The sequence below is a fragment of the Antedon bifida genome, chromosome 6 (assembly GCF_963402885.1).
Source record: "Antedon bifida chromosome 6, ecAntBifi1.1, whole genome shotgun sequence".
Classification (NCBI taxonomy): domain Eukaryota; kingdom Metazoa; phylum Echinodermata; class Crinoidea; order Comatulida; family Antedonidae; genus Antedon; species Antedon bifida.
The window spans coordinates 16,469,412-16,492,612 of NC_136231.1; the positions used below are offsets into that span (position 1 = coordinate 16,469,412).

General features: G+C 33.5%; 2 protein-coding genes across 3 annotated transcripts in view; one reads left to right on the forward strand and one right to left on the reverse strand.

Moving 5' to 3' along the window:
* LOC144844527 (synaptotagmin-15-like) overlaps nucleotides 1–8,236 on the forward strand; it is a 28,453-nt gene extending 20,217 nt beyond the window's left edge. For both annotated transcript variants that reach the window (XM_078701473.1, XM_078701474.1), the window contains exons 4-8: nucleotides 2,202–2,398; nucleotides 3,579–3,852; nucleotides 4,431–4,770; nucleotides 5,962–6,094; nucleotides 6,970–8,236. In XM_078701473.1, the coding sequence (XP_078557599.1) occupies nucleotides 2,215–2,398; nucleotides 3,579–3,852; nucleotides 4,431–4,770; nucleotides 5,962–6,094; nucleotides 6,970–7,274 (1,236 nt within the window). In that variant the 5' untranslated portion in view covers nucleotides 2,202–2,214 and the 3' untranslated portion in view covers nucleotides 7,275–8,236. The remainder of the gene's footprint in view (nucleotides 1–2,201; nucleotides 2,399–3,578; nucleotides 3,853–4,430; nucleotides 4,771–5,961; nucleotides 6,095–6,969) is intronic.
* A 3,664-nt stretch (nucleotides 8,237–11,900) lies between these two features.
* LOC144845393 (hydroxyacyl-coenzyme A dehydrogenase, mitochondrial-like) lies at nucleotides 11,901–18,269 on the reverse strand. The gene is made up of 8 exons (XM_078702691.1): nucleotides 18,111–18,269; nucleotides 17,606–17,734; nucleotides 16,288–16,445; nucleotides 15,313–15,439; nucleotides 14,636–14,725; nucleotides 13,640–13,712; nucleotides 13,078–13,194; nucleotides 11,901–12,565 (listed from the first exon to the last, which is right to left on the reverse strand). Exons 1-8 carry the CDS (start codon nucleotides 18,231–18,233, stop codon nucleotides 12,444–12,446), a joined length of 939 nt encoding a protein of 312 aa, XP_078558817.1. The 5' UTR covers nucleotides 18,234–18,269; the 3' UTR covers nucleotides 11,901–12,443.
* Between the last annotated feature and the right edge of the window lie 4,932 nt (nucleotides 18,270–23,201).

Consider the following 23,201-nt stretch of genomic DNA (forward strand, 5'->3'; position numbering starts at 1 on the left):
TTTAAAGTCACGAGAGCGTACATTAAAAAAAAACTCTCTACTCGATATTTTTAACATTGTACAAGGATTTTTATAACAATAGTAAAACTGTGACATTTCCAAAAGTAGGACTTGTTTACACCCGTACGTACGTTTTTGTTGCATGCGATGTTTTTGTAGTTTGTTGTGATTCATTTTAATTTTAGTTTGACAGAAACTGATATAAGAAATAAGAATAACTTGTAAATATTGACGTATTCAATTTATAGCAATCTCTATAGATTTACGTCTCAAAAGATGCACTTATTTATTAAACATATCGGTAAAACTCAATAATTTAGATGAACATTTAAATCTTGTACGGTGTCATATCAAACAACAAGAACAAGACAGTTTCATGTCAAGCGAAGGTTAACAGTGCCATCCATATCACACGTGTGACACAACGCTTTTGAAAATGAGAGGAAATGTAGCATTAATTTTCTACAAAGAGGCATTACAAAAGGTTGTAGTCATCAGACAAGAAACTATAGAGGTTGTTTACTATCGCTAGACATGATACTGTATACGAGATTCGGGCCAATTAAAAGGCAAACTACTTACACCAAAAAATGGTGACAGAGTAGGTATTCATTTTAAAAAATGTGGATATGTCAACTCGACAAACATTATATCATAACAACAATAAGCAACGTGCGTCTCTTGACACACACCAGCGTTTGCCAGCCAATCTGTTCGGTTGATTGGTTGCCTTAAATTCCCAATTTGTTATTCAAAACCTGTTCTTCTATGTCATGGTAACATATTTAATTTATTCATCTATTATTTAATTGATTTAATAAGTAGTTCACATAGAGGAACATATGTCACGATTTAAAAAAAAAACATTATGTTTTTTTTAAAATCGTGACATATGGTTTCTAGTTAAGGAAAGAGAGGCGTATCATAAAAACAGTTTGTCTCCTCTCCTATTTATGGCACAACCAATGCTTCAACTGCATTCATTCTAATTAAGGATATTTCATTTAAGTTATGCTGTTTGGCGTGTCATATTAATACTTGAGCTGGTCAACAATCAAATGAATACTATACCAACGTAAAAAAATACAATAAGAGACTTGTGTCCATGTACTATACTGTAGGTATCTATCAAAGTATCATAGGAATATTTGGTAATACAACATCACATGTGTTTTCCCATGTATCTTATAGTAGTAACCTAACCTTTAACCGAACCTTGCATGATACAGGTACTACATGCGATATAAATGAGATGCTGTATTACCAAATATTCCTTTGATATTTCGGCAATAGCTAGTGTGTGTGTGGAGATACAGCACTGGAAATTGAATTCAACCTAAAACAGTACGGTACCGAATTATGCATAATGTTTGAAAGAAGAATTAAGGACACATATATATATATATATATTACCACGCCGAGAATGTTAAAGAGTCGCTATCCAATCGAGCTTGAACAATACCATGAAAGCCCCAGTGGTCTAATGGTTAGGACATCTGCATATCAAGCAGGCGGTCCGAGTTCGAGTCTCGGTTGGGGCGACTTTTTCTCATTCTCACAGATTTCCTCATCTTTATCGTTTCAAATTAATTAATTAAAAATTTCAGTATATCACCGGGCGGTTTAGAATTAATGTTCTTTGCCTGATGAGTTTATATATATATATATATATATATATATTAATTTGAACTGTTATCATAAGCAATATCATTAGCACTATAATTAATTCTAGCATTGTTTGTTATAAATTACATTCTTTTGAATTAATTCTGTAATTGTTTGTAGGATGCTTAAATTAAAATTAATATATATATATATATATATATATATATTATATATATATATATATATTAATTTTAATTTAAGCATCCTACAAACAATTACAGAATTAATTCAAAAGAATGTAATTTATAACAAACAATGCTAGAATTAATTATAGTGCTAATGATATTGCTTATGATAACAGTTCAAATTATACCAAGATATTCACAGTACGAATGATATAATATCCATGGGTGGTTTAATGATATCATTTTAATTAACGTTACCAATTTATATAACCATGTATTCCATACCCGTTTCACAGCATTGGATTTTACCAGTTAAGATACGTTTCACATCAAACCTTGGCATGGTTCAGTGCCAAGAGTATACAATTCTGAACGTAGCTTAAATACAGTTGTTTATTTTTTTGTTGCTAGACACCCAAAGAAAATGGGCCAATGTTGCTGTTGCTTATACATTCCTAGGAATCACGAGTTAAGCGAAACAGATTCATTTGCCACATTGACGTCGTCATCCACATCAGAGAACAAGAGCCTATGGCCAGACGCAAAGAAGAATGACAGGGTGTGGTTCTGGGTTTCAAAACCCACAGAGGAAACAAAGACCCCGCCAAGTGAGTGCATTGATTGATATTAGTGTTCCCACTTAGACGAAGCGCAAGTAATTTGACCAATCACGACCCGTGGATCATTCGAACTGTCGCTTGTGATTGATCAACTCATTGCGCCTACGTTGTCGTTGCGCCCAAAAGTGGGCACCAAATGTTAAGCCTGTTTTATATTCGCCCAAATTAAATAAAGGCCAAGTTACATTTACACAACCCGCGGAGCGGACGGGCGGTTGCCGGGATACAGATACTGTACGTGGAAAAAGCTGCGCGGTTTTAGTTGTGCGCATGTTTTCCTCATCTCACAAAGGAAAGGATCACGTCTTTAGACAAAAATGTCATTACTAAAACCTAAAACTATGTGTCCCATTGATACATACAGTGCATTGGTATTATTAATTATGTTAACCATATTGAACTAAACGACTCGGATGCTTTGATGTATATCTCCCACGCGACCCATTTGAAGGATATTTTGTTCCGTATGGCCGCTGTGTCGATTCAGGAATAAACTCAATAGCATTAAGTTATATTGATATAAGATAATGTTAACAAAGCATAGTGGATTAAAATTATCTTACCAGTTGTTAAAACAACATACGGGAAAATGAAATATAAATTTAATGCAATGATTTTTCGAATTTAAAAAAAAAAGTGAAAAAGGCTAAATGAAGTGTATGATATATAGAATGGCAATTTTTAATTTTGTGTATTTAATTGCTATTCCCATTGAAATCCATGTGATGTTCTCATACGGTATCATTCTATAACGACAATAAACTGCCAACAGTATCCATCTAATGTTCTCGATGTAGCCCATGTGTATGGAACGTGTGGTTGCCGTCACACATAAGAACAAGCTGTTTATTTCGTTTCACAGGAAATTATATTAACGATATAGACTTGCCCCAAGCCTGTATTCATTGTCTTTTTTTTATTTATTTGTTTTTATTTCGATTTTTGTCTGAAGCTCAAGTAGTATGAAACACCATGTGCCAAAATATTTATCTTTTTACTAATACTAAGACAAAACTCCGTCTGGAACCCAGACTATTAACGATAAAGAGTGTTACAGTGACCGAGTAGAGTCTTTCTTACTGCGCATAATGCGTATATATTTTACGTCACGGAAGCACGCGTCTTTGTGAGTGCTGCATTAAACTGTTTTGTACTATTAATCACATAGCATCTGACAGTGGAGATTCCTCAACATCGCACGATGAAGCAGTGCCAGCTATTACGTTAACAGTTTCTCCGAGCGTCTCACCGATTCCAGAAAGGCGACGGAGTTTCACACCTCAGTTTCCATTAGGTACGTTACGTCCTGAGCTGTACGCCAGTGATGACGTCAAAGCAGACGGAAAGCGTTCAAGGTCATATTCCGGAGGAAGTAATGATGAATTTACGGAAACGTACGGATCTGTTACGTTCGCTATTAGATACAGCAAAGCATCGCATAGGTAAGTACAATAACACCTGAAATATGTTATGTTATTAAAATTATTTGTCTAGGTTGGTTTTAATTTTCAAACGAGTTAAACAGACATGCTATACGCACTGGACCGTAGCATTGCATTTCGTGCTGTCAAGCTTAGTTCCCACTAGGACGCGTCGCTTTTGATTGGGCAATTAGCTTGGGTTGTGGCTTACGTCCTTGCGTTGCAATCATATCTGTATAATAGTGTATAAGGTGGCCGTAATAATATAGCTTCACATTGTCGCCTTAAGAGTTTTTTTTAATGAAATTTGGTAAGATTACATAGAAGGTACTAGTTTAGGCTCATGGTAATTATGCGTGTGACGACAATCAACGATAATACGTGGGTCGTCGAAAATTGAAAGCTGCCATAATTATGATGAGATTGACGATTATTATAACAGTTAGCTTTGATGCTGATATTGATTGTTCTTCATTTAATGGCAAACAATCATGTGTAAGAACGTCACACTTTAAATGATAAGCAAACGCGTTATGTAGGTATATATCAAATAATGTCATTGTATAGTGTGTCTACATTTTTGTTTTGTAATCTAAAAGGATGGTTGTACATCTTCAGCAAGTTTCCGATCTACCACCAAAAGGACAGGGGGACATCGCGTATGACACTATTGTATCAGCATGTATTTTACCTGATGAAAAGTTTACTTGCGAGTCGAGCGTCGTGCACCGAACGCTAAACCCAGATTATGACGAAGAACTCGACTTTCCATTAGATATGAAGAAATCATTAGAACGACAAGCACTGCGAATGTCTGTATGTGATGCTGTTCGACGTCATAAGTATAACGTCGTTGGACACGTGATCGTTCCGTTTCCACAGTGTGATTTTAGTGGAACCCCTAAAACGTTCAAGAAAGCAATCAAGAAAAGATCAAAGGTATGAGTCCGGGGTGTGTACGTATACGCACAATGTTTATTTAGACCACGATGAGGTGGTTATGAACATTTAGACTGACTATTGTAATATCAAAATAGTACAGTCATAAGAACTCACTCAATAACCCATAAAAAAGTACGTAGCGTAGCGTACGTTTTGATATCTAACCCCAATGCTATCCAACTAAATACTAAATAGTATTTAGTTAGATGTGTTTACGTTAGTGCAAAAGTTCATAGAATTTTAAAAAGCGAAATGATTAAATGATCACGATTTTTTTGACAAGCACCTAAGCCTTTGTAATCTAAGCTCTTAAATATCGAACAACTTGTTAAAATATATCCCATGAGAATAATGATTCAATCGCCTATTTAATGCATAATCCATTAAAACTACTGTATTTAAGTGTACTTCGTGTAGGCCTAGCTTCAATCGTGATACCGCGATTGAACATGGATTTATTAGTAAAACACGCGCTGTTTAAAAATAAACGTTCGTATTATGCTTAAATACCTATTTTGAAATGAAATACGAGGAAACTCGTTTAAAGAGCGCACACTTCCTATGAATAAAAATAGAAAACAGTAAATCAACACATTTCTATGAACTAGTCAAATAGCTTTGCATCTGAATAGTTGAGTAACATAATATGGTGCTGGTAGATACAACTACTCTTGACTCAGTCTTACATTTATTTCTCTCACACAGAATATTTATTATGACAATTGTGTGTCGTGCTTGTTAAAACGACCTCGTCTAAGCAAGTGCATACACAATCGTCTTTAGGCTGAATCTGGTGTATGCATTGCCATTCTAGAATAACATTCGTCTTTGATTCTAGAATGGCTGGCATGGCGTCTATAGTATCATTTTGAGATAGGCGGATATAATACAAACGCTTTTGTGGAGATATGTACACTACCTGTCTCAATTGTGCTGCGAAACAAACAAACAATAAAAACAATTGATATAAGATTATTACAGAACTATACGATATTGTTCCGTATTTTTCTTTTAGCACGACAACATGAGAGGATTTTCGATCGCAATTTTCAATTTCGCTGACACACACGCGCACAAACTATACTATCGTACATGTATACATTGTGTGCATTGGCATTGTCTTTTCAAAGTTTACGTTTGAGAATATGTTAATTTGATTAATTTAACAACAATTAATGTTATTGACAGATAACACACCACTTGGGACGACTGATGTTAACGTTGGCGTACTTACCTTCAACTGATCGCTTGTCTGTTGTTATAATTAAAGCTAATGGATTACAGGGCATGGAAAAGGAGACCAAAGAGCTACAGTCAATGGGTAAGTTAGACATTTTATTATAATACTAATAATAATAGTTCATTCTTATATAGCGCATATGAGCCAGTTCTCAATGCGCTGAACATTATTACCCCAGTAATTTTTTTGGATCAAACACGTATGGAAACATACTCCCATAATGCAGCTAGTAATCAGCGCAAAGTTGTGTCTTGATCTAACCGGGTACCCATTTATACACCTGGGTGTATATAACTATATAAATAGTTATATGCCGTCCTGTTATCTCAATATATATCAAGTAACGATATCAAGTTAAATTCATTCTTACTTTACGAAAACGATGGCCTGTTACAATGTATAACATTCACCGATCCGCAATGGGAACGAAATGAGTCCCAACTTACGTATCTAATACCGTTATGCATTACGTCATTCTATAATGTAATCACGCATAACGAAGAAAGTGTCATCACAACATATTACCGGTATGATATTTAACGTTAAGGCCTATAAATGAAAAGAAGGTCAGTTAGTTAATAAAATATTGTTTGGTTAACGGGTCCAAACGATATAAACAATACACTGAATATTTCATTCTTTCACTTTTTACTGACGTAAAGCTTAATCAAAAATAAAATGACACAGTTTGTACAAAAACACTGCTAAATTTAACGGCCCTTTATAGGAGAGTTATACCTCCTTCGTGTAAATCATTTTTTTTTTTTATACTATGTCGAATATAGGCCTGATGCCAGTGTTAAATCGAGTAAATAAATAATGTTTAAATGACGTCACGATCAAACTGTACCACTAATGAACTCTAATATTTATACGTCCACGTATGTGTGCTTCGTTTTTATAGCTTCTATACACAAAAGAATTGCCACTTAATGAGAGCATATTTTTTATTTCAGAAACGTATGTAAAGGTATCTTTAATGGTGGGTGAGGACAAGGTAAAATCACGTCATACTAACGTGTCGACTGGCTCGAGCCCTATATTCACAGAATCATTGACGTTTGTCGTACCAAATGAATATATTAGTGACGCTTGTCTTGTAATACAAGTTTTGCAGAAAGGACATTTTAAGAGGGATGATACAATTGGACGACTAATTCTAGGCCCGTACATGTACACAGATGGTCGCAATCTAAGTCACTGGGGTAAAATGGTCACTCATCGCGAAGCCACCAAAAAATGGCATGATTTATATTTATGAATCGTAATTTTTAAATCGTTGTAAAAGCTTTTGATACTGTGATGTGAGTACGTGCCTGTTTTTCTTGTTGCATAATGCAGTTAGTAGAACTATCATTAATAAATCTACCCAGTGTGTGGACGTATACAGAAATTGTAAGAAGCTTTTATGATTGGGACACATCCATCGTGTTGGGCTATCAGACAACAATTGTTTACACTCTGGTACAAAACGATTGGAAAATCCACACATTATCTTTGAAAAAAAAAGGATAAATGTAATATGATATTTCATTTCACGATTGGGAAAGATGAATATGGTCTTTTTTCTTACTCAATGGATTTTATAATTACTTACTATTGCCTTGTGTTTTGGTTGACATATTGAAGATAATATTTCCAATTAAAATGTTAATTTTTAAGATTTACCGTACAATAAGACAAGAATTGCATTTTAAATGAATACATGTATGCATTCTGGTAAATCACGGTGGTAATTCATGTTGTATGTTGTTGTTGTTGTTATACGACTGCACTGAAGATATGGACCATTAGTTAAATTTGGTGAATTGATTTGAATGATCCAAAGCAATTCGTGTTACTACCTATGTTTAAACAAAGACAATGGTCGTTTTAAAAATCATTTTTGCTCAATAAAATCATCGACAGATTTAAGTTAGATTGCAATCGTTCTAATGTTAAGCTCAATTCATTATCAGAAATCCATGAAACGTTCACAATGTTACCCATCTCTCTCATAACCGAAAGAGATGGGTTAATGAGGAATTCAGATATAAATCGATATAGTTGACATTTATGGAGAGATAATGACCGTAGAAATACTATAGGTGAACTACATCTTTAAAAAAATACAACATTAGTCAGGGCTAAGATAATATTTGTCAATGTTATTATTGTTATTCCGAGGTAATTTATGCGAAGTTTGTTAATCTCTTATTGAAAAATGTGTATAAAGACAGTATATTAATTATACAAACTGGAGACGTTGTGTTTGTTCATTTTGACCGTTGAATGACTTAATGAACGTCATGAACTACACTTTCTTCATTTTTTCTTCTAGCATTCTACATTCAAGTTCTCTACATAATAAGTCTACAATTTAACTCGGAGTGGAGTGACAATTAAAAAGGTCATGTAATATATTTGTATGATGAGCACATAGAATCTATGCTATTTCTATGACCATTTATACAAAACGCGGAGCGGACGGTTTCAGGATAGATAGATAGATTCTATTTGGGACAAGCTACGCGGTTCTCCCGCTTACCGTTACCTCTCGTCTGTGTAAATTGGCCTACACCATCGGTTCTATAAACGGAAAGGTGGGGATGGGGTACAAAATATTACTACTTCACGTTGTAGACTGTGACACTGAATAACCGTAAATCTTCTAATTGTAACCCTGGGTTATTATTCGTTGATTGTTTTTTAGGGTTGGTTACTATTAGAAGGGGGGTTACTATTACTAATCTTAAATTAGGCACCTGAATATAGTAACCCACCCCAACATTTTCCGGTCAGCAACTCATAACAAAATAATAAAACAGTAGGAATAAACACTTTTGTTTGAAATCTATTTAATAAACTCAAAAACACCCAATCCTCCCCCACTCCCGAGATCAACATCCATTACCTCCTTATTTTCAAAATACGGCTGCATCATAAACGACCAGTCTTCATAATGTCATTTTGTCAATAGTTTATTTTGTGACTCTAATAGTAACCCCCATGGTGGTTATACTATTAGAGTAATGGTTATTATTATAGATTTACTTATAAGGTGGGTTACTATTAGAGTGTTGGTTACTATTAGAAGATTTACGCTATCAGGTTTCTGTGGGAAGACACGATACTTAATGTTGTTTACTGTCGCTCATGATACCCTGCAGTGTCGAGTGCGATCAATGTACATCACAATGATAATGGAATATAGCAGTAGTAAACAGTTCAAGTAAACAGTACAACCGATCCAGACATTTTAAACTTTGCTTTAGTGTACCACAAACTTGACTTCACTTTATTTGCCGCGGAGCCTTTAAACAAAAAAAGAAAAAACACACGCACATTTCTGATGATTTACATTCCAAGAACACATTATTTTGTCAATTAAAAATTCGTTTTTTGAATATTTTATGTATACCATCCATAAATGCAATTAATGTGTTTTTATCAACGCACGTACGGGAGAATTATCCAATGAGTTTGTAAAAGTACTCAGGTTAATGCAAATTGACAGCCTTTTTTAATTATACTTATAATTACTATATTAAATCGTCAAAGTGTAATACGCGTATTCGTTTAGTTGCTGATACTGGATCAATTTTCATAATTGCTCATTATGAACTCTCCGTATTTACACTATCGATATACCGGTACGTAATTAACTATTCGTACTGTCAAAATATTGGTTTGTAGGCCTACTATTATACACTTATTTATCCTATCAATATAACGACCAGTTAAATGGAGAAAATATTGTATAAGTTGAAAACATAAAGCATTCTATTTAACGAGGCAACGCCGAGGCAGCGTTTTAACGAATGACAAGTTATAAAAATTGAAGACAATAGCCATTAACTTTTGTAAAATGACTTGGTATAGGCCTAAAGCTCTGTCTACATCAAACTTTATGTGACACAAAATGTGATGTGGATATATATGGACATGATGACGTCATATCACTACCTTATTTAAGCATATCATAATTGATAAAGAAAAGAGTGATATAAAGTGAAGAATATGAGGGTACGGTATTTAGGGGGAAAGATGCGGTATGTCATGAAGGCTTGCGGCTAATTGTTACTATTATTGTTATGATTCGTATTACAAAGTTGGTAATGAAAATATTACTAATAATAACCTTACTGCTCTGGGGCTTTGAGTCAATTGGATATCAAGGTTCCGATGAAAATAGATCACGTAGTGCGGCTAATGACACTAAGCTTCTTCATTGAAAAAAGTATTTCCATGATATCCCACATAAAAAACAAGTGGACAACGGAAATTCTTTATTCTTACAATCAACAGGTACAAGGCACCAACTACAGACAGGTTGACAATTAAATAAATTACCTCCGCCAAGGAGGTATATGTAGTCGATCGCGTGTGTCTGTTTGTTTGTTAGTAGCAGGATTACTCAAAAAGTAATTACAAGTTCTTTACCAAAATGAAAATACAGATAGATATGTGGTCAAGGACAATTCCATTAAATTTTGGGACCACGGTCCCAATTCTTTAAAACATAATTTGATTTAAATTACAGGTTTTTTTTATACGATTAAATTAAAATTCACCCGTTTGTTGTTGGTGTTGCTGTTCTGTATTGATACTATTGTTAGTTGAAAGGCTGGTTACATAACCATTACACAAAATTCGCATACACATGCTTGTAGTGAAATTAGCCTAAATCACACACAGCATTAAGACACACAAATATATATTCCCGCCCCGGAGAAATCTTATGTAGGAGAATATTACAGTAGGCGGAGGTATGCACTCTCGGAGTGGCTTTCTTGTTATACATTAGATCTATTGAACAAACATGCGCTTTTACTTGATGTGCCCCTTTCAAGCTAAAAACATGCAGAGGTAATAATAAATAGGACTACCAACTAACAGGATAGTAATAGTAACCTAACCTTACATGATACAGGCACAACATGTGATATACATGAGATGTTGTATTCCTATGATACTTTGGAAATATATATAGTATTTGAAGAAACAGCACTGGGATCAGGTGCAACTAGCCTACTAGTTCGAGTCATGATGTTTTCCACATTTGTGGAAAAACGAACCCCTGTGAAAATGTCTCGATCATGTCAAATACTATACGATGCACGAAATGTACAATTTAATGTAATGTGTGTAACGGTTCATCATTTTCTCAGAAACAGCAATGAAACTGTTAAGTCTCACTGCTGATTCTGATTACAATCTCTAACATAGCAGCACTAACGAACGACAGTATCAATAATAAACATTCCAGAGGCAAATTGTTTGGATGACGTTAATGTATTATCTTTGTCAATATTTTCGTTTAAAACACACCAACGCAACTTTTGCAGCAGTTAGAAATTAATCACGCCAACGTAAACATTAAAGATGTATTGTCCCCCCAAAACATAAACAATTCAGATTTGAATAGGCCATTCACTTCCATTCACAAAAAAAAGAACAAAATAATGACTTCACTTTACAAAAGACAAAATAAACAATTATATTTAACCAAAACCCCATTGTCTTACAGACATTATGCTTCCGGTTGCTTTAAAATACAGTTTTTTTCAGGTACACTTCCAAACTTTTGGTTAAAGTGATTAACATGTAACATTAAAATGGCATATGAAAAAAAATAATAATAACAAAGGAGGCAATGTATCAAAACGAAATGGTGTGAGGGCTTAATCTCAAATAGAAATGTAGATCAACTGTTACCCATTGAAATTAACGCATTTTTATAAACTAAAATTAAACAGTATATTACTGGAGGAAATATTTACATATTCTAGGCCTAGTAGTATTTGTCACTTTGTCAACATCAAGCATCAATTCAATTATCAAATATTGGGTGATGCCTTCGTAATTTTTTATCAACAAAAAAAAAAAAAAACTACACACTGAATAATTCATTTCAGAATTTACATTTATTCTCTCTGTGCTGAAACTTGATCTCAGTCCTCCATATAATTTATTCCATGTATTAACGTTGACAAAAAATATAATAATTATAAATACATACAAGCTTGTTACATAGGAAATGTTTTGTCAATGCACCACAACATTTGAAGAAGCACTGTATGTTTAATAATGAGGATAATTGGTGGATGTGATTCCTGATTATCACAAACACAATGGAAATCAACACATTTATAGAAGACATATTTATTTTGATGTCTACTGTATCGTAATCTTTTGTCCCATGACATGCAATCTACTTCATTATTAAAAGTAAAAAACATAGGACATCACAAGATGAAACAGACAAGCATCACCTAATGATTATATAATAATCAAATATAATTTAAGGTATAAAGATAATTTTGCTACAATAACATCTCCTCAACACAACAAGGTGGTTCTTGCAATAATGTAAAATTATCAAAACTAGTAATTTAATATACTGTATTCATTTATTCTTATTATTATTATTTTGTTTAAATCAATACATTTATTTCTTATAACTGTAGTATCCTTCTCCGGTCTTAACACCTAGTTTTCCCTCAGACACAAGTTTGTCTACTGAGGGACTGGGATTGAATAAAGCGTTGTCTGGATATTTCTCGTGCCATCCTAAATAAAGGTAATCAAAATTAAAATAAAAGAATCAGCAACCTATGTAAATGGTAGCAATGCAGAGGTAGCCTAGTTTATTTATTGGTGAAGCTAATGAGTAATGTGGTTCTCTCCCCTCAATGTCCTACAAGGGAACCATGCTTCTCTTGACATGGTAACTAATCTTTGTTGGAGAAGTTTACAATCTGCTACTGGAATACTTTGACTCCACTACTAGGAAGCCTGGTTTTCCATTTAGGGAAGCATATTTTCCCTATTCAAAGAGAGGAAGAAGGCTGGTCCCTTTGACAGAAAAGCAGCATCTTGTGAAGTGAAGGTAGGTGGAACCTTCATTGAAGGCATTGTACTCTTTAGTTTTCAACAGTAGAATAGTTATTATCAAAAGCATGTTACTTTAGTGACATCCAAAATAATCATCAACATTAATATTATTTATCAATAATTTTTCTTTGCTAAATTCATTGCACAACCCTTAAAAGTACAGTATTATGGTCAAACTGTTTACTTACCATCCATAATAAATTTAGTGACATCAAGGCCAACGTAATCAATAAGTTCAAATGGACCCATTGGATGTCCAGCTCCTAACTTCATTCCAACATCGATATCTCGTGCACTGGCATCGCCTAAAAGTTGAAGTAAAAATAGCAACATGATTACCGTTGATTTTTTTGATTAGATGAAAAAAAAAATAGATGATATAACATAACAGTAGGCTTTAAAACAATCAATGGGCATTTCAAAATAAATATCTCAAATGACGAGTGTACTCAGAGAAACTTTTACAAAGATACAGTAAACATAGAAACATATTAAAATAAAGATTTTTGTTGCAGGACTTAATGTGGGAAGAAGACCTTTTATCAAGTGTACAGTTTTATTACTGTATATAGATTTATGAACAAGTGTACAAAAAGTGTAAGTGGAATTAAAATAAATTATCAAATGAATGTCACATAATGTTAGAACAGACAGTTTTACGATTTCCTTCTAGGTATGGTTGTAACCATGCGTAGAAACCATCGAATGCTAGCAGTCATAAACTAGGGGGAAAAAGGGGGTTGTACTTACCTCTGTCGAATAACCTAACAGCTTCCATAAGGTAAGGCACAAGTAGTCGATTAACAATAAATCCAGGTGTATCCTGCAATTAACAATAATAGTTTAGTATATCAAAGAATAACTAGTCACTATATAAAAAAAGGATATAAATATTATATGCGGTACAAGATTGAGTAAATGGGTTTTATCAATTGGATCTTCCTTCTTGTCAGGAAGGCAAAAATGTCAAGACAAAAATACAAGTATTTGCCACAAAATTATATACACGGAAGAGAGAATTTAGGATAAAACAAGAGCAGGTGCTACAACAATTGTAAAAGCACACCAAACTACAGAGGGCACTACTGTATTTAAAGAATTCTGTGAAATATCAACAGCAGCATTTTCCAGTCATGGTAAAGGCGGAAAATACATTCGGCAACACATTTTTTTTACTTGTTGGAAGGTCTGTAATGGTAAATTAACATAGTGGTACTACTTTTCTGATTGTTGAATCTTTGGTCTTCTGCAAAGCAAGGTTTTAAATTTACATCTTATGTAAAGCCTTGCCATGATTGGCAAGATTGCTAACCAGTCTCATTTTGTTTTACCATCAGAAGTTATCAAATCTGTTTGTACGCACAGGAAAATCTGCAAATTTTCTCACAAACTAAACAAGTGAAGGGATCATTCAAAAGTGTCAACCAAACACAAAGCCCTGATATGAAATGTTGTTTTCCAAAAGCTTGGCATTTCTATCAGACTGCTTCATTTTTTTTATTTAGCTTGTTACTTTTGATTTTGTATCTGTACGAGATTCAGCACACTGTTTTTTTTTTTGTAATTTGTATTTAGGACAAAGGATATAATTAAATTGCAATGTTGCATGTTAATTGGTCTTTATTGAATGCTAATTGGTCTTCACAGGTACATAATTAACAATAAATGACAGTTTTTCCTCTTTTTAACAACAGGAAATAATTATGGCTATATAAAGGTGAAGATGTTAAATATTTGTATACTTACTTTGCATGACACTGTAGTTTTGCCTACAGCTTGTCCAAAAGCAACCAGACTATTAAATGTTTCATCACTAGTTTCATCAATTCTTACTACCTGAAGGGGAAAAAGGCCAGACGTCCTTGAATCGTGAATAAACAATAATTATATGTCATTTACAATAATCGTTGAATGTTTTACATTAGCTTCAACATGTACTCAATATTTACTTTAGTTTTTTTTTATTTCAAATGCACCAACAGCGAGTAACTCGTCAATTATAGGATAGATAAACTATTTCATAATTTATCAAGCTTATAAACCAAGTCTCATTTGAGGCTTAGGGAGTGGAGTTGAAAGAGCCGTGAGTTACAACTCTGCACTAGGACAGGATTGAACCCTGGACCTTGGGATTGGCAAGCAAGTTAACCACCAAGCTACAGTTTTTATGCTTGTTTTTTTCTCTTGCTTATTTTGGTTTGTTATTTTAATGTGCAAAAGCACCATATATACTGTAGTTATTATAATCTTATTACTCAAACATGTTAATAAGTTGCAAGTACATTTATCAAATAGTGTGTTAAGACAATATGGAGCTGCACTCACTCACTAAACACACACAGCAGGTAACAATATTATATAAAAACACATTTACAATCACATGTGTCCATATTCTGGTAGTACTGTACTTAAATTGTGTTTACCTCTACTAACTTCATCACTGGTACAGGATTAAAGAAGTGTAGCCCTCCGAATTTGCTCTTACGTTGAGAAGTTTGTGCTATTTCCGAAATTGGTAAAGACGATGTGTTGCTAGCAAAAATTGCATTTCTGAATAACAAAATAATGAAAAAATTAATAACATATTATTTGAGAATCATAAGAGAAGTTGGTCAATTAGATAGATGAATAAAGAAATTTTAAATGTTGATATAATTAGTTCAGATATAATAGTTCCCAATAAACGTACTGAAATGAATAAAATTTAGACAAATATTGATGTTAAATATAACCAGTTTCATATTTAGAGTTGGGGAAGGAGGTTGTGTGATAGGGTGCGATTATTAGAGTAGTCACTATGTAACTTGAGTAAGATGCTTCCTTTGGGACACCCCTATTCAGAGGAAATTTACCTGTGAAATGAACAGGGGGAAATTAATGTTTTAACACTTCAATACAAGGGACACCACTATTCAGGGGAAACATTGTTAGCAATAGGGTTTTTAAAAATTAATCGATAACAAATAACTGATAATTAACCGATAAACTGCCTGTGGAAACTGGGTTTAACCGATTCCACTCAAGAAAAATTAACCAATAATTATCTCATTCAAATCAGATAATTAACGGATATAAATGTGATTATTTGACCCGGAGGACAAATTTTTGAATTGTAATTGTGCATCTGGTTCTTCTTCTTCTTCTTCTTCTTCGTATTTGGAGCAAACTTCATATGTGAAGACTCTGCTCCTCCAACTCTGTTTTGCTAGCTCTACTGTATTTGGTTGTGTATTATTATTCTATTTAGTTATTCTTTTACAGAGAGAAACTGACTTTCTTATTTATTTATAATTGTTTGGTAAAGACTGATCATGCGCACTTTATTGGTTAAAAAAGGTTTTGGCTGCGGAAACACAGCCTTAGTACATTTAAATAAACAACAAGGATGAGTACAGTACTGTGGTGCAACTTTATCAAGTTTTTCAAAGAGGTCTTGCTTGATTTTGATGTTTTCTACGATGGCTTCGATCACTAAGTCTGCTTCTTTCACTGCTACCTCAGGATCTGTTTCTGTTGATATCTGGCCCATTGTGGTCTTCATGAAACTTTCACCTCCCTATATCAAATAAATAAATTAGAGGTAAATAGAGGTTAATATTCAAAATGGCGTAACATCAACTCTCACTAACAACAGTGTATAATGTTTTGTAGTAATTTTGTGTTTAAACAATGCTAAACTGTTTATTCCAAAAGCTTGCATGCAATTTTGTATGAAAGTATTAGTCCTGTTTAACAAGATTAATGTTCTGTACTACTGTAGATGCATTCATTTTAACAATTGTTTTTATTTTGCAAATATTGAAGGAGCACAGTATTACACAGAAGCTTGTTTACTATAAATAACATTAAAAAAATCCTGAACTAGTAATTACAGTACTCTAATGATCTAAAAATACACTGAAGCCGGGAGTTTCACAAAATTGCAGGTAGCCAGCCGGTAGCCTACTTAGCGTAAATTAGTAATAATAATAATAATTTATTAGGAAATGACACCTTTGCATCGGTGGCACACACAGAAGTGGTGCATCCAATTTAACAATACATCAAAACAATACATTATATGACGGATACAGGTTCTTAAACTATTTGCAAAAATATAAAAGAAAAATCATTATCAACATGGTAATACAGGTACTGTATTAAATTGTCCTACAGTATCATAGGTTTGAGTTGATAATTTAAAAAGGTATATAAATATAAACATAAAATATAGTAAAGAGTTTACATTACAAACCATTGTGTTTCAACATCAGGCACTGAAGACCTATAGTTGTTATCACAGGTGTATAATATTTACAAATCATATATAAAAGCAACAATTAGTATTAACAACATAATAATTCTGCATTTGTGATGTTCAGTACTAACACCTGGTTATTCTTATGCGGCTGGTGTTGATGATTAATGTAATGATTCAAGTACTGTAAGTTCATAGTAATTCATTACTCTAACCTAAAAGAATTTTAGTTCTAGGCTTTAGGCCGAAAATTTACTATCTAGAAAACACTAAATAAATATATGAGGGTTTGTTGTTGAGATCATACATTTCTATTCCTTTGACATTCAAATACAGTACTGTACATCTCGAAAGTAAAACCATTATTACTATCTTGAAAAGAAATCCAGTGGGCTTGTTTTCGAGATGGGCTTTGTTTTACGAAATAAAATGATGATACACATGGATGGTATTTGGAAACAAACCAACAAATAACTTACAGCAGGATCATCTGCATATTTCTTTTTTGCAACTCTTGCTAAACTTTTCTGAATTCCGGCAACAGATTTCCCCAAAATCTCATCCGACTGGTCAACAACTACAACATGATGGCCGGTCTGTGCAGCTACCTGGACAGGACAGTATATTATTGTTAGAAAGTGATCAATTTAAAATCATTACAATCCTCCCTCTTTTAATATTCACAATAAAAACAGGCCTAGGCCTACTATTTATCAACATACATATGCCTAATAAATTGCCTGTTAAAAAAATAAAGTGTAGGCCCCTACCTAGCCTAGGCCTAATAATACTGTAATAATACAACAATAATGCAGGAATTCAAGCCTAATTTAGCTAGGCCTAGTCAGCCCTACATACTAATAGCTAGGCTGCCCGGCTATGTCCCGCAGCTGTGAAAAGTAGTAACGCTAGGCCCCTCCCTGCTATACTAGAATTAGGCCTAGCCTAGCCCAGTCGTAATATTTACTCCCAAAATATTTTTACCTGAGCAATTCCAGCACCCATTTGACCCCCACCAATGATAGTTACATTTTTAATAGCCGCCATTCGAGCTACTGAGGTCGACAGGCCTCTAGTACAATTTTTTGTAAGGTTTATAAATGACATTTTCAGAATGAAAAAATACACATGCAACGCGATGAGAAACCAGTTTTTAAAAAGAGAGCGCCCTCTTTCTTTCCCTGATTCTATAACTTTTTTAGCGCGCATAATAATTATGAAGAATTTGGTTCTGGATAATAATAGCCAAGTGTCTGCTCCAAATTCAGTCATTTTACAATAAGAAAATGAGTAGGCATATTGCCAATTTGGTAGTGTTACATGTGATGGTTTCATATAGTCTGCAAACACCTTGCATTTCCCAAAATACAGTTATTTGATAGTAGTTGTTGAAGCGATTCGGACCAGCTCATTTCCATTTATTTATTGGTTTTATAATGTTTATTGTGACTACTTCAAATATTCAATTATCACCATTTTAACATGGAAAGTAAGTTATTATGTGCCTTGCGTAAACTAATTTGACATGATTTACTGAAAGAATCACTTGTAAGTTTAAGTATGTTTCCTCTATAGTATACGCATCCATATAGGCCTATGCCTATTGTGGTATCAGAATTAATGAAGGTGTTTATACAATTTGATCATTTATCTGTCATCTTGGATCCAATTAGGCAAAAATGACATCTAAATGCCCCCACCTTCAATTCCCTCTGCGTTCGACAGAGTGTTGCTATTGCACGCATCCACACCTACACACGCACCCCCACACCCCCACACGCACCAACACACGCACAAGGGGTATCAAAATTACCACAATTTTATTTCACTTAAATATTCCAGCATGAACGTAGTATGCCTAGTGCGGTCTATAAACTAGGATTTTGGGTATGGCCCTTACGGTTCAATACCTCAAAGGAAAGGCAATGCACACTGACCCTAATGAAATGCGTGTAACATGCGAGGAACTGAGTAATACATGTTTTTTTTTTTATACATTTTGATAGTTTGATGTAGCCGTAAAGATCAAAGAATTAGGCACAGAGACATAAAGTGACACATTGCTGTCAAATGTTGATAGACTTAAGTATAATCATCTATGATGTCATTAGCTGAAACTATATATTTTCCAAGTGTTTGTTGTTCTTCGGTAATTTGATTTAACCTAGTATTTTATTAGATTATACAGCCAATGTCAATTCGACTTCGGATTGGATAACGAGTTGAAATTAGCCGTGAAGATCGAAACTCTCCGAAGAAGAGGCGATAATGGAAAAATCCAATAATACAAAATGTAAGAATCTTTAACGAGTGCAACTGAAACAAAATTTATGGTTATTAAGCACTGCTCTTACATAACCTTTCATATGTTAGTTGAAAGAAAACCCAGTAACTCCTAGCAATATTATGAGTCTCACAAAACAGATTATGCTGAGTTGTATACAAAATATGTGACTTAATCGTATACTGTATAGGCCTAAGGCCTACATAGTTGTATACTTCACTTCGCGTTGCATCCGTAGTGCGCACGACAATTATTGTGAAACATCTGGAAGTAAAGTTTGTCTACAAAATTAAATGTTAACATTGTTTTCTTAGACAATTATGATCTGGGTTTTTCAAATGATTGCTTACAAGGAGACTGAACTTGTTCCTAAACAATTTGTTTGTATTAATTTGTTGTAGGCCAATATATATAATTGACGTCTTTAGCCTGGTAGTTTCAAAGGTCAAAGTTCGAAGTCAAGAGTATCAGTGTCTTAATTCACAGTAGGTTAGTTAGATATATGAAAATAAAATATTCTACCAACTTAATTTAATTATATGGATACCGGTATTGTTTTGCGGTGATTTGATATTTGGTTAAGTGTTTATACCTTTGTTTACTTAGTTGAATGACACGACCATGGAAATAAAATCCTTTAAAATAACGTTAACTCTAATGTTGATAGCACCTAAACAAATATGTGTTATATTAGGCTTTAATCCTAAACATAATTCCATCCCCTTACTTGAGTGGCAACTGGAGACACTACCTCCATTATTTTGTCCTTTGAAACAAAGTCTTCTCAAAACCATACAGCGACATCCTAAGCTCTACCAATAAAAAAACTAACTAACTAACCGGAATGGTAGTGTCACACACCAATCGCATTTTGCACGGCTGGCGTACATTTGTTTTCATTTGTTAGGGTTTCACTAGAGCACTGGGATAAAAAGTTTGACTGTTTTTATTATAGCAAGTGCCAAATTTTCAATTTGAGCATTTTAAGAAAAATTAATTTCGTCGTGATTTATTACTGTTACTCAGTTGTTCATACTCAATGTTCATTTTGCCAAATATTATATCTAAAATGTATAGCTTTAAAACGTCCGCCTACCACTTTCACGTCGACTAGCAAAACTTTGTCATGTTTTAAAAAGTCTTTCATTCTAAGCCATCAATCGAAAGTGAACATAGTACAAAAATAGCACAAAATAGTTAATGATGGGTAACTTGTGTTCCCCTTGCATGTGATGGTACACCATACATAAATTCGGGAGTTTGTAAGGCGATGTGAAAGGGGTATTAGTATTAATTAAGAACAAATGTTTGTAAGAATACAATAGTTTAATTGATGTGCAGTTGATGAATTATTAAGTCGGTTTGAGTTCGTTAGGGTGAAACATTGGACCAGTTCTTATAATGTATACTCATGCTAGAATACTGTTATTACATTAAATGTTAATGACATCTTATATTTGATTGAAGCGAAGTTAAAATTCCATTTTTCTTTTAGAATTATTACATTTAAAAGTCATTATAAGTCGTATAACATAAATACGTTCCCAATAAATAATATAACAGAATGAACGTTGCTCTTTTCAAATAATAATTATTTTAACATGAAATGTGATAAGTCTATATGGCACTACATGTTATTGCACGTATCATTGATTAAATCTCAAATTACAACTGAAATATCTGTGCTATCCTTAATTTGAACTGACCCGAAGGTACTTTTAAACTTGTTCTTTAATAAACCAAATAACAACATAAGGCTAACTAATGATAATAGTATATGAATAATAACAACATTTATACGAAATCATAATACTAATTATCAGTACATGATTATACCATCTTCAATTTTTTTTATGATACACCAAAGGGAATAAATAACGATAAACCTTAAATAACTACTAATAATGGTCAGTATGTGTAATAGTACAATTATAATTGATACAGTACTTATATTCATAATTCATCATATACAGTAAAATTGCATTGGGACAACCGTATGGGGACAACGATTCTTGTATGGATGGGCAGCTGTACGAACCCCCTTTCAGAAGACATTTCATTGGGTCCCGAAGGTGTCCCATAGTTGGATTCTACTATATAGATTAATCACATTAGAACGACCTATTATACAGAAATGTACTTTTGGCTCCCGTGTATAATATTCGTGTGACACACGCGAGGTCTTGTACTCACGAGTGTCTAGCGACAAGTACCATAATTATTATGTGAGTATCCCACTAGTTATGATAAAAGTTGAGAAATTCTACATAAACATTTTATCGATTCAAAATGTTCACAAACCATTCACATTATAATAATATTTCTAAAGCATGTTACCCTGGATATTTTATTCTTCTTGTAAAACAAATTCACCGTAGGAAATTATAAATTCACTAATTGTATGCAACACAGTTTTGTGATGTTTTTACTAATAGTCTTAAATTGAAGCGGTGCCGGTAATGTAACAGAGTACAATAGGGCGAAGTTCCTTATCTTCACGTCATTTATGCCACTATTATTCACTTCAATTCATTCACTCGAGACTAATACAACAATGTTTCCGCCGTCTGCACTAATAGTTCTTTATTGAGTTTATATATCGTATCCTGGAGTAACATTGACTATGTTTTCCGAATAATTATAGAAAAAAAGTTGTTAAACCATAGACACGGTTCTTTAACGTGCACTTAAGCCAGATTGAGTTTAAACTCTGAAGAGGCCATACGAATTAAACATTGCGATGCCTATGTCGAATTCCTGTCGATGATTTCATTGCACGATGAGCATACATATTGATGCGCTTGCATATTTAAAAGGAGGTCAAAATTGTTCAATGATATAGAAAGCCTTCAAGTAGAAAGAGATGGAGATTTTAATGTGGAACTAATGGATCGTCAAAATTGGACAAATACAGATGATACAACGATAACTTAAACCTCTGTATTAGTTGAAGGAGATTTTGACCCGGAATAGCCAAATAAATGAGATAAAATCCTAATGTTAAGAAAAAACATCGCATTTTATACCCTCCCTAAAGTAGACGTATCGACTAAATGTCATGAAGCTCTTTGCAATCTTACGTCGCAACAATCCAAAACCAGAATTAGTAATTAGTAGATATAAAGTCTTTGGATTATTTATATAATTTATCCGATTTAAACTTCAATCGGAGTCAATTCAATCAACCAAGTTGATGTCGGTCAGTGTGTCGAAATCAATAATGTCTCAATCACTAAAGAATCAATCAAATAACCAGTAAATCAAACTGATCCATTTTCAACAACTAGCCTGCCAATTTATCAGTGAAAAATGAATTATTACATTAAATCATCCCTGTGCACCAGAGCTGCAGACCACCAGCATACATAATGAGAAGGGTGTCAATAATAGAAAATCGATTGGAAAGTTAAATAACTTATTTGACGTTTTGAGTGAAGTATGGTTTGATTTGATTTATAATAATACATTAATATTGTATCTACGGCATGAATTATTATTATTAAAAACATAATATTATTTTAAAGGATAACACATTTCAAGAGGCTCATGTTAAGTTAATTGGTTTTCATTTGAAATGAATAACATTGCTAAAATTAAAAGGCGATGCACTTCTATATTGGACCTCCACATGTGGTCAGTATCATGGCAATGCAAATACAGTGTCACATTATATCACATGTGCTACTCGTATCATGTTAGCTTTATGGTGATCCATCACGAAGACTACAGCTTATTTAGTCAATTTAACTAAGAAAGAAAGAAATATTTCTTACAAAAAATGCCGCTCATCT